The following is a 16,828-nucleotide window of genomic DNA, read 5'->3' as shown; positions in this document are numbered from 1 at the left end:
CCCCCCCCCCAGAGATTTCGATTATTGTCTCTGTTCGTTCCCCCCTTTGTCTGGTGGAATGGTATGTAGGTGAAATGTGAAAGTTGGAGATGGGAAATGGGTAGGAGGATGAACAGGTGTGTGAATAGGTGGGGATTTGAAATTGTGGACATCCGGATGGACAGAGGACATGACGGACAGACAGGGGGCAGCGAAATCTCAGTTAGTCTCAGCAAAAACTTAAAACTCAAGCTAGCAACGAGACATGTCTGTCTGTGTGTCTGTTTGCTGGCGGCTTGTCTGGGGTGCCTTTGACGCGTTTCGAAAAATTATATTCAAATGATCTTAAGTACTAACGTAAGGGGTAACAATTTTTTTTTGGACAGATGGGTTGTTGTCTTGGCTGGGGCGCCTTTGACGCGTTTCGATCTTTTTTTTCCAAATGTTAGGTTTAAGTAAGGGGCTAGCGCATGGATGCTACATAATGTGTGAAAAACATTTATTTTTTGGACATCTGGACCAACCAACTCACGGACAGAATGTTAAGCTATCAGGGTTACTAGAATCTCCTGGGCGGCTTTAACGCTATCCCAAAAACCGTATATATGTAAATTTAGGTCAGGGAAACCTAGGCCATCAAAAAAAAATGCTGAAAATTTTTCAAATTTTTTTTTCAAAAAAACGTGTTTTTATAGTCTATCCCACGGTTAAAATCAGAAAATCCAGATTTTTTGGATTTTTTTGAAATTTAATGAAGCGGAACTCTTCTCCCATCTATACTCTTTTATCTTTTTATTAAAATCTCTATAATTAATAATTTGTTGTTCACTTTGACACATCTTTTCATCATTTTGGAGGAGGGAAATAGAGGGAAGTCATGAACAATAAAATTTATTCGGGGCGGACGGAAGACACCCGGTGACGTCATGTTTATTGTTGGAAGGAAGATGAGGGAAGAAATGAAATTTTTGATTCGATTTCTGGTGTTTTCACCTTTAAATAGGTAAACAACATAAACTTAGACACTGACGGCGTGACTTGTTCTGAAAAAAACACGTCTTAACGTCAAAAAATCGGAAATGGGGGATTTAAAATTGTCCCAAATTCAATATTAATTGTCCCAGTGCTAATTTTAGTACTAAACACAAAGAGTTCTAGGTAGAACCTGCCTATCATCAAAAATTCGGGGCCTGTGAGAAATTGGGACTTCCTTTTGCAATTTTTTTAAAGGCCCCTATCTTTGCTTGTTTAGATGGTCAGTTTACACTAAAAAACACCTTTCTAGCGAGATTCTGAGCTAAATTACAACCCCTCAAAGTTAAGTGCTCGCTATCAGGTTTTCCCCTCCCTCTCATCACGGACATTGCCATCTAGGAGGGCGCTTTGTATTTATTAACAGTGAACCGTACGAAACTCGTCACGCTGATCATTTTGATACAAAAATCAAGTTTCTAGCTCAAATTCTGACAAAGTTACTCCATAGTCCTCTGTAGGTCTTTCACCTCCCTCTGACCGCGGACATTGCGGATGGAAGGGCGGCGTGATTCCCCGAGTGAAGTAACGTGCGATTTGTTCAGATATTCATGTTGAACTAACCCTGACGGTTTTTTTTGACCTAAAAATGAAGTCGATTGCTCAATTTTGAACAAAGTTACGCTTCTTCAAAGTTTCCCCCTAGAGAAAGTGCTCGCTAGCAGAGTTGCATGGAAGTAAACTCGGAAGTTAGACGGAAGTGAGTTTCATTTCGACAATATGAAACGAACTTCAAAAATATGAAGTTAATATGTTGTATTGATGGTATTACTACCCTTCGAGCATAAAAAATTCCGAAATTTTTCTTAACCCATACCAATAGACCTGAAAAAGTCTTCACTTCCGACTTCCGACTTCCGGGCTTCAAATTCGGCTGCTTTTTCGGGTCTACTGGTAGGGGATAAGAAAAATGTCGGAATTTTTTATGCTCAAAGGGTAGTAATACCTCAATACAATATATTAACTTCATATTTTTGAAGTTCGTTTCATATTGTCGAAATAAAACTCACTTCCGTCTAACTTCCGAGTTTACTTCCCAACAACTCAGCTCGCTAGCCGTCTTCCCCCCCCCCCCCCCTCTCTGATCGCGGACATAGCCAAAAATCGGGGAATGCGGGCGCAAAATTTGCTAGTATGCTTTTATATTGTTGTTGGCTGGCTTTTTACAATCATTTTTAACCAAAAACCAATTTTTTAGCACAATTCTGAGCAAAGTTACCCCAATAGTGTTCGCTAGCCATCTTTCCCCTCCCTCTGATCGCGGATATTGGCGCCAAGCGGTTGTACAATCACACAATTTAAACGTAATCATGTAAAGCTACACAAAGCAATGATTTTTAACTAAAAATCTGGTTTCTAGGACAATTTTGGATAAAGTTATGAGGGTTTGAAATTATGTAAAATTTTTCAAAAAAATAGTTTTTTTTCAATTTTTGCCTAAAATATAATCAATAACTGTTATAAAACAACAAACAATCTAAATAAAATAAAAATGAACCTTCCGATACCGCCCGTGACGAGAAGAGACCGTCCTTGAAATGCCCGTGGAGAGATCATATCGGTAGATGGGGAGGGTGGGAAAGAAGGGGACCCGAACAACATCCACTTACAATTCAATATAGAATATGTATGACCTTCGTCTAAAGGGGGGGGGGATAGAGAGAATAGTTTTAGGGACCACCGATGGGAGGGGGGAGTACAAGTAGCTATTAGGAACAGTACTGGTGCGGTAAACAGTCGTGGGGAAGAGAAGAGGATTAGCGGGGAACAATTAATGTGTATTGGTACGAGAAATCTCGGGAAAATTTGAGAAAATTGAAGGCTTTCGAAATTAGGCGCTTTGAGATCTGCTACAGTTATGAAACTTGGCATGTGAAAGATGGCTAAAATACCAGATTTCAAATTGGAAGCCATGCATTCGAGTTATTCTCAGAAAAACGTCAAAAAACCGTCAAAAAATGAGCAAAAAACGACCTGGCTGTAACTCACTCAGAAGAAATGTGTAGAAAAAATCTCTATCGAACCATGTATATAATACTGTGGCAAATTCAATTAAAGCTGTAATCGTGGCGAGACCCCACTGACAATATTCAGCCGTGCGCCTTTAATGTAGATTTACGAGAGGGGTACTGTAATTAATTTTTTGTGTCGGAAATCGGTTTTTATCAGTGAAAACGTGTTTTTCGCTGTCATTCTAAGCAATTTTTGTCTTAAAATCGATTTTCACCAATTGAAAATTATTTTCAGACTATTTTTTTGATATTTATCGCTGTACCTGTCTGCTTGCGTCTGTTGGAACATGTTTCCCCCTTTTTTGAATTTTTTTCGATTTTTTTTTTATTTGTTTCAAATTTTATCGAATTTCTGTTTTTAATTGCAATAACCGCTGGTAGTTATTGCAAAATTAAGTATAATCAGGCTTAAATTTTTAAATTTTAAATTTTGCGTTTTCCCTCATTTAATTTTCAAAAAACCGTGACATTTTAGTCAATTTTCCCCCACCAGGCCGTTATTCAATCAATAAAAATTCAATGTTCATGAATTTCAGCAGCGAATTCTTCTTCTCCACCGCCAAACATGTTCATGCTCAATGATTGGTTTAATAAAGTGGGTTTTCAGCGATTTTAGGTGGTTTTGGTGTCATTTTTCATCATTTTTTATTGATTTTTCCATAAAACCAGTTATTTTTCACTCTAAAACCCATTTTTCCCGATTAAAATTGACTTTTCCGGGGGTTCCTTCGATTTTTGAATTCCCCTCGGTGTTGCACGACGAGAGACAACGGGAAAACGAGAGACGCAGGCAAAAAAGTTGAAGGCGCACGCAGCGAAATGTTTCTCGGGGTCTCGACACGCGTGACAAAGAATTGGAAAACGCAAGGGAGCGGAGTGGCGGCCGAAAGACCGAAAATCGATCTTGTATCTCTCCTCGTTTAGTCATTGATTCTCCGCCGTGTTAAACCCACCAATTCAACGATATAAAGTTGGAATTTTCGATATTTTACTTATGTTTTCGTTGTTTATGTTGTGCTAAAAGCGTTCTGAAGTGCTAGAAAACGTGCGGAGCTGGTGTAGACGGTAGTTTGTTGTCCGGAGATGGTGAGGTTTTTGTAGAAAATTTCGAAACTTTGGTTTTTTGTCTTTTTTCCCAAAAAAGCTTTTTTTGCAGATTTCCATCGATTTTTAGCAAAAATTCCCAGATATTCCGTGCTAAGCCGGTTTCAAATGCACATTTTCAGCTTAAAAACCCCAAAAAACCACAAAAATTCATAATATTCGACCAAAAATCAACCAAAAACCAATAAAAATCGATTTTTAGTTTTTGCTGAGGCTAACTTATTTGCTGAGGCTAAGCGATTTTTGCTGAGGCTAACTGAGATTTTGCTGAGGCTAACTTGACTTTTGCTGAGGCTAATTGAGATTTTACTGAGGCTAACTGAGATTTTGCTGAGGCTAACTGAGATTTTGCTGAGGCTAACTTGACTTTTGCTGAGGCTAACTGAGATTTTGCTGAGGCTAACTTTTTCACTCAATTTTCATCGAATTTTCTCATTTTTCGTGTATTTTTCCTCGTTTCTTCTCTTTTCCGCCCACTTTCTCACCACTTTCACTGTAAAATTTTGCAGCCTAAGACATGTCGTACGATTTGGAAACCGCTGAGCGCGCCGCCTACGCCCCATTCTTCGGCTACATGGGAGCTGCGTCCGCCCAAATCTTCACCGTATTGGGTGCCGCCTACGGAACCGCCAAGTCCGCTGTCGGTATCTGCTCGATGGGAGTGATGCGTCCGGAGCTCATCATGAAATCCGTCATTCCAGTCATTATGGCCGGTATCATCGGTATCTACGGACTCGTCGTCGCGATGGTGTTGAAGGGAAAAGTGACGTCGGCGTCGCAAGGATACGATCTGAATAAAGGGTTCGCTCACTTGGCCGCCGGTCTCACTTGCGGATTGTGCGGATTGGGAGCCGGTTACGCCATCGGAATTGTCGGAGACGCCGGAGTTCGTGGAACCGCCCAACAGCCACGTCTCTTCGTCGGAATGATCCTTATTCTTATCTTCTCCGAAGTCTTGGGACTCTACGGAATGATCGTCGCCCTCATCCTTGGAACCTCTTAATTTGATTTTTGAATTTCCAGAAAAATCTATTTTTCCACTATTTTTCCACTATTGTTTCACTATTTTTCACCATTTTTCTATCCGCTGTGATTTCAACATTCCTTATTTTCCTTTTTTCTCTGTCTAGGACCCATCCTCCTGAATTAATGAGGATAATCTAGTGTCTCCGTTCAATTTTTGTCCCAAAAATTATTATTTTTCTCTTTTCTCTCTTTTTCGCTCCCCTTATCGTTATCTATTCTCTCTCGTTAAAAATTGTGAATATTTTTATTTTTAATGAAATAAACCAAATTTTAGGCTCAACGGAAGATGTCGTCTGGGGCGGCAACATCCGGCGAATATTGGCTCATCTCGGTGCCCGGCGAGAAGGGAGCCAACGACGCGTGGGATAAGCTGAATCGAGCCACCGGAAACGTGTCGACCAACTCGAAATATTTGATTCCGGATTTGAAGGTGGGTTTTTGACCGATTTCTGGGTGAAAAATGCGTTTTTTAGCTGGAAAATCGTGTTTTTCACCCCTCAAAGCCCCTATAAACCCCCAAAAACCATAAAAATCGCCCTTTTTCCAGGTCGGAACACTCGATCAACTCGTCGGACTCTCGGATGACTTGAGCAAGTTGGACACCTCGGCTGAGGGGTAAGCGCCACGTTTATCACCGCCGCTTCGCCCTATTTCTACCAGCGCACGCTTGGCCGAGTGGTTAAAGCGGTCGACTTGGAGACAAAGGGTTTTTGGTTCGGGTCCCGCCAGGGCCAAAAGATTTCATGCAGTTTTATTTTATCGATTCTTTGATTTTTCATGATTTCAGAGTTATCCGCAAGCTTGTGCAATACTTCACCGAAGTTCTCGAGGAGGACAAGAGCAAGGTTGCCGAGAATTTGGTGATTGGAAATAGTAAGCGTGTACCACTCCACCCTGTGTAATACAATTCATTTAGAGGACATGAAGACATACGTCACAAAATTCCAATGGGAAGGTGCCAAATATCCGTTGAAGCAGTCGCTTAAGGTGCTCAGCGAGATTATCGGAAAACAGATCACCCAAATCGATAATGATCTGAAGATGAAGTCGTTGGCCTACAATAATTTGAAGAACGCGTTGGCATCGATGGACAGAAAGACCACCGGATCCCTTCTGACAAAGGATTTGGCGGATTTGGTCAAAGCGGATGACTTTGTACTCAATTCTGAGTATTTGCAGACTGTTATCGTTGTGGTGCCGAAGTGAGTGCTCAAATTCCAGCAAAAAATCGATAATTTCCTTATTCAGAATCAGCGTGAAAGAGTGGGAATCAAAGTACGCCACGCTCTCCTCGATGGTCGTGCCCGGATCGTCGAAACTGTTGACCGAGGAGGGAGAGCACGCGCTTTACACGGTCACACTCTTCAAAAAAGTGATTGATGAGTTCAAGAACACCGCCCGTGAGAACAAATTCATCGTTCGTGACTTTGTCTATGATGAGGAGACGTTGAAAGCGGGTAAGTTGGTGGAAAATGCGAAAAAATACGAGAAAAACCAGTGATTTTAGCTGAAAATACGAAAATTTGAGCTAAAATGACGCAATTTTGAGTTAGCCTCAGCAAAATCCCAGTTAGCCTCAGCAAAATCTCAGTTAGCCTCAGCAAAAAGAAAAATCGATTTTTTCGGTTTCTAATCGATTTACAGGGGTTTTTAGTCGGAATTTTCTCCTTTTTCTCCACTTTTCCCCACACAATTTATCAATTTTCTTTCAGGACGAACGGAACGAGACAAGCTCCAAGCCGAGAAGCAGCGACAATACGCGCCGCTCATCCGCTGGTTGAAGATCAATTTCGGCGAGATCTTCTCCGCCTACATTCACATCAAGGCACTCCGCGTCTTCGTCGAATCGGTGCTTCGCTACGGTCTCCCCGTCAACTTTCAAGCCGCCGTCATTGAGCCAGCCAAGGGACAACAGAAGAAATTGAGACAAGAGCTGCACAAGTTGTATATTCATTTGGACGGTTCCGCAGCCGGACCGATTGATGTAAGCGTTGATGAGGGGAAATGCCGAAAATCGGCGAAAAAAACGAGAAAAATCGGGCAGAAAATCGATTTTTGTGACTTTTTAAAGTTAGCCTCAGCAAAACTCGATTAGCCTCAGTAAAATCTCAGTTAGCCTCAGCAAAATCTCAGTTAGCCTCAGCAAAAACTAAAAATCAATTTTTTTTGGTTTTTGGTTGATTTTTGGTCGAAATTAGTGATTTTTCAACGTTTTTAAGATGAAAATATGAGTTTCATACCGGAATATTCACTATTTTCATCAAAAATCGATATAATTTCAGACCCTCGAAGACTCGCCAGCACTGATGTCGTTGGGTGTCAACGAATACTATCCATACGTCTTCTTCAAGCTGAATATCGATTTTTCGAATAAGTAGATGACGACTTACACGCCCCGCCCACACACACCAATTTTGTACACACATTCGCGCCCCGCCCGATTAATTATAGCACACACCCCGATTTTTTAAATGGATATTCTGTGATAGACACTTTTTTTTCTTCCTTTTTTTGCTATTTTATGACAAAAATATATTACGAAAATTTCTAATTTCTCTTGTAGTGTAGTGTAATTCTAATTCGACATAGATTTTTATTACTATTTCACTTAAACTCCGCCCACTTGTCGTCGCCTTTTTCCAAATTTTAAATGGAAATTTTATATTCCAAACACCCCAGTTTCATTACATTCCACACAATAAATGTATACTCATTGTCTGCGTCTCTCTTATGGGCAGTCCCCATGGTGACGGAGGCCGTCTTAGGCGGCCATCTCCCTCGGGACACACTCGATTGATTTTACGTCAGCTGCACATGGCTGAAGTATTTGTGTCTGGTATTATAGCATCCGCTAAGGGATTCGGTGATAATCGACTATCAATTAGGTATCAATTGAGTCTTGGTGAGTTTTTCTGATCTACAATTTGAAAAATGTCAATGGGATTGTGCCAGGGGAATTCGCAAGCCTCGAAAACCTGGAAAACTCTGAAAAATTGATTTTAACCAAAAAATTTCTGGTGGCCGAGTGGTTAAGGTAGAAGTGGTATGAGTAGAATGACCAGGGTTCGAGTCCGCATGCGAGAAAAGTTTTTTTGTTTTTTTATTAAATGATGCAGAAGGGGATAGAAGCTATGGAAACCTTGAAAAAAAAACAGAAAAAATCGATTCTTCACCGAAAAGTGGGATTTTCCGGTGGCCGAGTAGTTAAGGTAGAAGTGCTTTGGGTAGAATGACCAGGGTTCGAGTCCGCATGCGAGAAAAGTTTTTTTGTTTTCCAATTAAAAGATGTAGAAGGTACTAAAATTGATTTTTGTTGTGAAAAAAATAAGGAAAAATGATTTTTTTTTTGAAAAATAATTTTTTCCAGGTGGCGGTTGGCGAGTTGTCCAAGGTGAGGCTGAGGGACAAACACAGACGGATTGTCCGTCGGTTTTTGAGCACGCCTATTTTGGACACCCACTCGATTTGCATCTGGCGACTAGCAGTATTCAGGGTGAGCGTTTTCAAACAAAAAAAATCAATTAAAAATTGGAAAGTTTGACAAGATGTATCTCAAAAATGGGCGGAGCTTATAAAAAGTTGTCAACTAACAAAATGTAGCAAATTTTAAGTAAATTATTTTAGTAGTTGACAGTTTTTTGATAGAAGCGAACCCCAAGGAGATATGGGCGGTTGAAGATGAGAAGAGACGCAGAGAAACGAGAGCGCTCTAGCTGTCCGCGCCTCTGCTCACATTTGACCGCCCGTATCTCCTCAGGGTTTGAAGCTATCAAAAAATGGTCAACTAACAAAATGTTGCAAATTTCAAGTAGATTATTTTTGTAGTTGACAACTTTTTTATAGTACGTCACCTTTTTGAGATACATGCGTTACAAGATTGGCAGTGAGAGAGAGGGAGCGTGGAGACAACGAGACACTCTCACTTCTCTGCGTCTCTCCGCAATTTCTAACTCTTGTATCTCAAAAAATGGGCGGAACTATCGAAAAGTTGTCAACTACAAAAATGTAGCCCCTTTTTTCACGCTATGTATAATTTTTCTCAAAATTTTTTTTTCAAAAAGTTTTTTAATTCCAGGTTGGCCCCGCCTCCTTCTGCAAGTGTGGCACCATGATGACTACGGTCGTCAGGAGATTGCGGGTTACGGTACTTTGCTCCTTCCCACGTCACCAGGAAAACACGTGTTGACTTCTGGATGTTGGCGTCCGAAAGGCAGTTGGAGGGAGGAGATGATGCATAAATTGGTTGGAGGTGGTCTGCAGGTACGTTCTATTGATAATCCAAACCAAGTGCGCTCTAATGACAACTTTCAGCTAACCAGTCTATCAGCCCTCGAAGACCCGTCAATCCGTGAGAAAATCGTGAGTGTCTCCGCCGGGACCGTCCGATTCGAGCTGAATGTGGTCACCAAGAATTTTCAGAGATATGGAATTTTGTGTTAGACAGGACTATTTATAGAAAAATAAATATGTTATGTACCACTTGAACACGTTTAAATACCATACAGATCACTAAAAATTTTCCAAATTTTTTATTCGAAAAAATTGAAAATTTTCAAACCACTGTAACTTCCTTCAAACTTAACTTACATACCTGATTTTAGTACTAAAATGACCGCCCGCGTTAGCTTAACAACATAAATATTAAATATTTTATTAAAAAGTACCATCCAGACTGCTAAACATGCCTCCGAGTCGGTCGATGCCAATGTCCGCGATCAGAGGGAGGGGAAAGACGTACAGACATCATTTTTTCTAGGGGAAAGTTTGAAGAACCGTAACTTTGTCCAAAAATGGCCAAGAGACCCCGTTTTTGTACCAAAATGACCGTCTTGAGCAGCTTAACAATTTCAAATTAACAAATTGTAAGTCACCTCCCTCGGGGGACAACACCGCCCTTCCAAACGCAGTGTCCGCGATCAGAGGGAGGGGAAAGACGTATGGAGAGCACTTTTTTGGAATATTCGTAGCATTGCTCAAAATGGTCAAAAATGGATGATTTTTGTACCAAAATGACCATTTTAATTGGATTGATTTGTTGTTTCTTAACAGATATTGATTAAATCTAAAAAATTTTTTTTGAAAAATTTGAAAAAAAAATTCTGAAAAATTTCAAATGATCATAACTTTGTCTCAAATTGGCCTAGAAACCAGGTCTTTGGCTCAAAATCATTGTCTTGAGTAGCTTAACAGATAAGATATAAATATAGTTAGTGTGCAAGCTGTTTGAGCGGTTGGCGCCAATGTCCGCGACCATAGGGAGGGGTAAGATCCATGGAAGCTTTGAAGAAGCGTAACTTGGCTCAAAACGGAGCTAGAATCTTCGTTTTTGTACCAAAATGACCGTCTTGAGCAGTTTAACAAGCACAATTGAACAAATTGTTGGCCACCTCCCTCGGGGGACCACACCGCCCTTCCAAACGCAATGTCCGCGATCAGAGGGAGGGGAAAGACCAACAGCGAGCATTTTCTCTGGGAGGAAAGTTTGAAGAACCGTAACTTTGTCCAAAATCGAGCAATAGACCCCGTTTTTATACCAAAATGACCGCCAGGAACAGCCTAACAATTTCAGATTAACACATCCTGAGTCACTTTTTTCGGGGGACCACGCCGCGCCTCCAACCTCAATGTCCGTGATCAAAAGGAAGGAAAAGAGCATTTTCTATGTATCCTTATATCCCGATGCCATTTTTTTTTGAGTTTTGCTCTTTAACCTCAATTTTTGACTACACTAGAAGATAGGCAGGATAGATAACAGGAGAACAAACTTGTTGAAGAAGAAGCAAGAAAAAAACAGAAGGAGAGAAATAAGAAAAAGAAAAAAATGTATCAAATTTCAGTTATGAGAGAGGGGATGCTGGATCTAAAGGGGGGGAAACTGAGAAGACAGAAACACAAAACTTTCTAAGGACGACGACAGCCCCAACAAACTTTTTTCGCACATTCATTCGTCGATTCGGTTTTTTTCGAGTTGTTGCTCTCCGGCTCTTTTTTGAAACATCCCGTGGTTTACCTGTTTTAATTTTTTTTTCAAAACTAAATATTTGCTTGAAAACTTGAAAACTTTATTACAATTTGATTTAATGAGCTAATTAGCCGATTTGCCGCAATGTCAGCGATCAGAGGGAGGCGAAAAGCCTACAGCGAGCATTTTTTTCTAGGGGGAAGTTTGAAGAACCGTAACTTTGTCCAAAATTGAGCTAAAATCTTCATTTTATTCTAAAATAACCGTCGTAAGCATTTTATTAAGTATAGTTCAACAAATTGTAAACCCTTTTACTTGGGGGACTACGCTGCCCTTCTAAACCCAATGTCCACGATCAGAGGGAGGAGAAAGGCCTACAGAAGGCACTTTGAGCTAACGTTTCCCTAAATTGTGCCAGAAAATTGGTTTTTGTCTTAAAAAGACTGTTAAAAGCTAGCCAACAACAATATAGAGCATTCTAGTTGACTTAGTGCCCGCAACGCCCAATTTTTGGCAATGTCCGGAATCAGAGGAAGGGGAAAGAGATACAGCGAGCACAAAACTTTGGGAAGGCGTAACTTTGGTTTAAATAAAGCCATGAATATGATTTCTGTATCAAAATAATTGTCATGTAAATGTCTATGCAATCATTGCCAGCGTTATACCGCAAAATCATCTAACATTGCTCGAAAATCTGACTTTGAGGCTTTAAAGTACAAGGAAAGAAAAAAACATAAATTTACGGTTTTTTGAGATTAAAATTAGTCCAAAGTCAAACTTTTCGTCCGAATCCACCCAAAAGTATAGATTGGCGATGACCTAATATACATACATTTAAAATTTCTGAACTGTAACATCTATTCAGGCCGTACGCTCCTACCTACTTTGACCATGCTCGACACTTACAGATAATAGATTATAAGAATGTCGAAATACATATTAGATTTTGCAACAATCTGTGTTATGAGTATCGTAACAACTGATTGACACACAAGAATTCCTGACTCAGAAATCCAGAGAGAAGGAGAAGAAGTTGATGAGTTGTGAGTAATCTCCCCCCACTATCTCTCAACAACCTCCTCCTCCCGGGAGAGAGAGCATGCATCCTCCATCCTCTCAAATCCCTCAATATCTTTCATCTCCCCCCTCCAGGATGCTCCGGGAGCAGATCACGCTGTAAATTCTCTGCCGTCTCCTTATCTCTCTCTGGTTTACTGATGACAACTCTCCCAGCCTTCTCTCTTTTCATCAAGAAGATCAAGTAATCGATTTCTCCGGTTGTGATCTACCACACATATTTTTTATATTTTTGTACTATATTTGAGCATCATAGTTGTTGAAAAACCGTTAGAACTTATAAACGTTTTTTTTAATGTTTTTACTGAGGCTAACTGAGATTTTACTGAGGCTAACTCAAAATTGTGCCATTTTAGCTCAAATTGTCATGTTTTCAGCTAAAATCACCGGGTTTTTAGCGTATTTTCCGCTTGAAAACCTCTTTTTTTTTAATTTGCACAACTGTACCTCGAAATATATAGTAGATAATAAAAAATTATTTCAAAATGCATTTTTAGGGTATGATCAGTTTCTGAACAGTTTTTGAGGTACAAACGTTAAACGAGACGAAAATAGGGTTTTGAATAGTTTTTAACGTCATAAATGGAATTTTCCCGTTATTTTGATGTAAAAATCACATTTTTGAGTAAAGTTTTCGATTTCTGCGGAATTCCTAACTTTGACAGCTTATATCTCAAAAAGGGGCGGAGCTATCAAAAAGTTGTCAACTATAAAAATATAGTACTACTCATTCTCTATACAACAGTCCTAAATTCAAAACGTTCGGATTACACATAGAGTCAAGACGGGCTCTTACAGTTGGTCAATTTAACGAAAACCTGAAAAATAAGGTTTCACATGACAAGCTGGAAAAAATCTAATCATTAAACCTGTTTTTTGGCGGTTCTGATCTACCAATCTACCGGTGGTCCCCCTTGACCTCCCCCCTCTCCCCAAGTTTTGATCTACCCACCAAAATTAGGGTCATATAAGGTTTCCGCCGTTTCAATCGTATTAGTATCTTCCACCTTTTGAATGGAGGTGTCACATTTGGTTTAGCTCATCTTCATCTCATTTTTTTTTGGGGTATAGTAGTGGAGGGACAAATTAGAATTAGAATCCGGCAATGTAGTCATCGGCGGTATACGGTTAAGGTTTAGTAGTACGGTTTGTGATGGGAGTGACCTATTTTTTACTTAAAACTTGCAGTTCTTTCTTGATTGTCCTGTGAAATCTTATTTTTCCAGTTTTTCTTTAATTTTACCAATTTTAAGATTCCGTCTTGACTCTATGTGTAATCCAACCGTTTTTAATTTATTACTGTTTTATAGAGATTGAGTTAAACTATAATTTTGTAGTGGACAATTTTTTTATAGCTCCGCCCCTTTTTGAGATATAAGCTGTTAGGAGGCATCTTCAAACGATATTTTTAACGGGAATTTTACTTACGCTGACTTTGAACACCTTTATCTTAAAAACTATAACACTTATCAAAATGTTGTTAACTACAAAAATGATCTACTCAAAATTTTCAACATTTTTGTAGTTGACAACTTTTTGATAGCTCCGCCCCTTTTTGAGTTATGAAAGCTCTAAGCTGGAGAAACGAGAGCTCTCTGCGTCTCTCCTTATCTTTGAAGGGTTGTATCTCAAGAAGTGGTGGAGCTATCAAAAAACTTTAAACTGCAAAAATAATCAGCATAAAATTTTGCACATTTTCATAGTTGACAACTTTTTGATAGCTCCACCCCTTTTTGAGATATGCGCCTTTAAAGTTAAAAATTTTCAAAAATTGAATAATTGTCATTTTTAACGCAAAAATGTGATTTTCACATCAAAATAACGGGAAAATTCCATTTCCGACCGTTAAAACTGTTCAAAACCTAATTTTCCTAGTCGGAAACCACATTTTAGAGCTCAAACTAGAAAACTCTAAATTGGTAAGGAAGCCTAGACGGGCTCTCAAATATTGCTATTTTCTAATACATTTCCTATTTTTCTTGGGGTTAGTCGGTCCCTCAGGTATTATACGTTCTGTGTACAAAAAACAAAAGTGCTCCCCCCCCCAGACACCTCGTCACTCATGTCCCCCCCAACACCTCTCGTCTTGAAGTCGCCGCCTTGTACTACTAGTGACTTTCTGACTATACATTGCTTTTTTTCTAGGTCACCGACAAACGGTACAATAAACAATTCGAGAAGTTATGAGTCAGGAAGGCGCAGAAACCGCCGCCGCCGCCACAGTTAACAAGGAGGTGGAGGTATGTTTGTTTACGCCTTTTGGGGTATTGTAGGGTACTGTAGATTACTGTAGAATACTGTATGTTGCAGATCAAAGTGGAGCCCCCATCAGAGTCAGGAAGCATGATGACACATCATGGAGAACTGGACTCACCGAGACACTCGATTGAAGTTATACTGGATATTAGTTAGTTTTTTTTTAATGGAAGTTTTATATTGAGGGTCTCTGGGTCTTAAAATTGGTGTAGACATCCCGAAAACCCCAATATCCGCGATCATAGGGAGGGGAAATACTTACAGCGAGCACTTTCTTTAGGGGGAAATTTGAAGGACCGTAACTTTGCTCAAAAATGAGCAAGACACCTCATTTTGTACCAAAATGACCGTCATGAGCAGTCTGACGATCTTACCATGCACGTTTTCCGTTTTGCCCCCTCTCATAAGGATACTGTAGAGCTTTAGCTCTTGTGTAGAAAGTAAGAAGTTCGAGAGTACTTAACTTTGCCCAAAATTATGCTAGGAAAGTGATTATTGTAGTAAAATGACAGTCTTAATGTCATGGTCAAATTGAATCACTAATTAAGTGCAATGTTCGCGATCAGAGGGAGGGGAAAGACCTGCAGAGAGCACTTTTACTGGTGGTGGTGGAAAGTTTGAGGAAGTGTAACTTAGCTTAAAATTGTGGTAGAAATGTGGTTTTTGTCCTAAAATAGAGGGTTTTATGTCAGTTTTCGTTTACGCATACAAAATTATGTTATATTCCTGCTTGAACGCGACCAAAAGAAGAAAATCGATGATTAGTAAGCAACTAATTTAAGGAACGTTAGAAGAAGTGTAACTACGGTCAAAATAGTGCTAGAAATGTAATTTTTGTACCAAAATGTTTGCAATAATGTCAGTTTCACCTTATTATTTGATTTTTAGTGTAACCATTATTGTATCTACATGCCTATCACAGTTTTTATGTCCTCAAACTCCAATTTCCGATTTCCGACATACCCTCACCCAAGCCTCTTAACTTTGTCCAAAATTGACCAAAAATCTGCGTTTTTATACCAAAATTACCGTCATGAGCAGACGGACAATCATCAGTCCAGCGCATTTTTCGTTTTGTCTACTCTCATAAGGATACTGTAGAACCCTATTCTCCTGCTTGTCCATGACTAAAAGGAGGTCACTAAAGGGTAGAGAGCACTTCCGGTGTACAGGGTGTACCTTTCTCAAAAGATTGCAGGAAACTTGATTTTGGATTTAAAATAACTGCAATTACTGTATCGAATCACAGTTTCAATGCCCTCAAACTCCTATTTTCGATTTCCCTCCCCGCAGTGAGCACCCTCAACTTTTCCACGTTTTCCACAAAACGTTTCCAAAACTAGCTAACTAACCAACCAACAACTAGTTTGTACACACACCAATAGTCAATATACTATATTCCATAGAGAGAGATCTGACCATTTCCTGCTCCCCCCCCCCCTTTTCATCCATAATCTATATACTCCCTTCCTGCCAGAGAAGACGGCTGTTCAAATTGGCGGGGCAACACCTGCCTGACTTTAGGGGGAAATCGGAGGATGGGATTTAGCTGAGTTGCATTTTTTATATTGTTTTAAACCCCAAAATTGGCATTTTTCGGTTTTTTATGTTAAAATTCAGGATTTTCCAGTTTGAACGCTTATAACTCGAAAATTTACAGTGGTGGTAAAAAGTTGTCTACTATGAAAATGTGTAGAATTTTATGTAGATTATTTTTGTAGTTTTAAGTTTTTTGATTGCACCACCCACTTTTGAGTTATAAGCGCCCCTAAAAGGCTTTTGAGAGACACAGAGAAGCCACATCGCTCATCTTGAAAGGCGCATATCTCAAAAAGGGGCGGAGCTATGAAAAAGTTGTCAGCTTTAAAAACGTAGCGCTACTTTTGATCTGCACGGTGAAATAAATTAGAAACAAAAAAATTAACCCCAATCGTGATCGCACCCTGGTACCCATTCCCATAGTGGTTCACCTTGATCAAAATCCTCTCGGCCAAACTTGTTTTTTTTGCTAAAAATGCGGTTCCCAATATGAAAAATTAGGTTTTAATTAGTTTTCAACGTGAGAAATAAAATTTTTCCGTTATTTTGATGTAAAAATCACATTTCTGCGCTAAAAATGACAATCATTCAATTTTTGCAAATTTTCAACTTTAAAGGCGCATATCTCAAAAAGGGGCGGAGCTATCAAAAATGTGTCAACTATGAAAATGTGCAGAATTTTATGTAGATTATTTTCATAGTTTTAAGTTTCTGATAGCTCCACCCGCTTTTGAGATACAAGCCTTAGAAGCTATTGAGAGACGCAGAGAAACGAGAGCGCTCTCGTTTCTCTGCGTCTTACTGAGAAACTTCAACCGCCCGTATCTCCTCGGCGTTTGCT

General features: G+C 39.6%; 4 protein-coding genes across 4 annotated transcripts; 3 read left to right on the top strand and 1 right to left on the bottom strand.

Moving 5' to 3' along the window:
- Positions 1-4,644: 4,644 nt before the first annotated feature.
- GCK72_016099 (uncharacterized protein) lies at positions 4,645-5,130 on the top strand (the record flags this gene model as incomplete). Its single annotated transcript, XM_003094765.2, has 1 exon — positions 4,645-5,130. One exon carries the CDS (start codon positions 4,645-4,647, stop codon positions 5,128-5,130), a length of 486 nt encoding a protein of 161 aa, XP_003094813.1.
- A 309-nt stretch (positions 5,131-5,439) lies between these two features.
- GCK72_016097 (uncharacterized protein) lies at positions 5,440-7,531 on the top strand (the record flags this gene model as incomplete). The annotated part of the gene is made up of 7 exons (XM_003094787.2): positions 5,440-5,583; positions 5,701-5,768; positions 5,941-6,026; positions 6,070-6,355; positions 6,402-6,610; positions 6,866-7,137; positions 7,436-7,531. The coding sequence occupies 7 exons, from the start codon at positions 5,440-5,442 to the stop codon at positions 7,529-7,531; spliced, it is 1,161 nt and encodes a 386-aa protein (XP_003094835.1).
- GCK72_016098 (uncharacterized protein) lies at positions 6,862-7,107 on the bottom strand (the record flags this gene model as incomplete). The annotated part of the gene is made up of 1 exon (XM_053731322.1): positions 6,862-7,107. One exon carries the CDS (start codon positions 7,105-7,107, stop codon positions 6,862-6,864), a length of 246 nt encoding a protein of 81 aa, XP_053586094.1.
- A 436-nt stretch (positions 7,532-7,967) lies between the features above and the next one.
- On the top strand, positions 7,968-9,593 carry GCK72_016096 (uncharacterized protein; the record flags this gene model as incomplete). Its single annotated transcript, XM_003094770.2, has 4 exons — positions 7,968-8,055; positions 8,521-8,646; positions 9,229-9,413; positions 9,465-9,593. The coding sequence occupies 4 exons, from the start codon at positions 7,968-7,970 to the stop codon at positions 9,591-9,593; spliced, it is 528 nt and encodes a 175-aa protein (XP_003094818.2).
- Between the last annotated feature and the right edge of the window lie 7,235 nt (positions 9,594-16,828).

This window comes from Caenorhabditis remanei, chromosome IV (genome assembly GCF_010183535.1).
Source record: "Caenorhabditis remanei strain PX506 chromosome IV, whole genome shotgun sequence".
In the NCBI taxonomy this organism is placed as follows: domain Eukaryota; kingdom Metazoa; phylum Nematoda; class Chromadorea; order Rhabditida; family Rhabditidae; genus Caenorhabditis; species Caenorhabditis remanei.
This window is presented reverse-complemented; position numbering and strand designations above follow the sequence as displayed.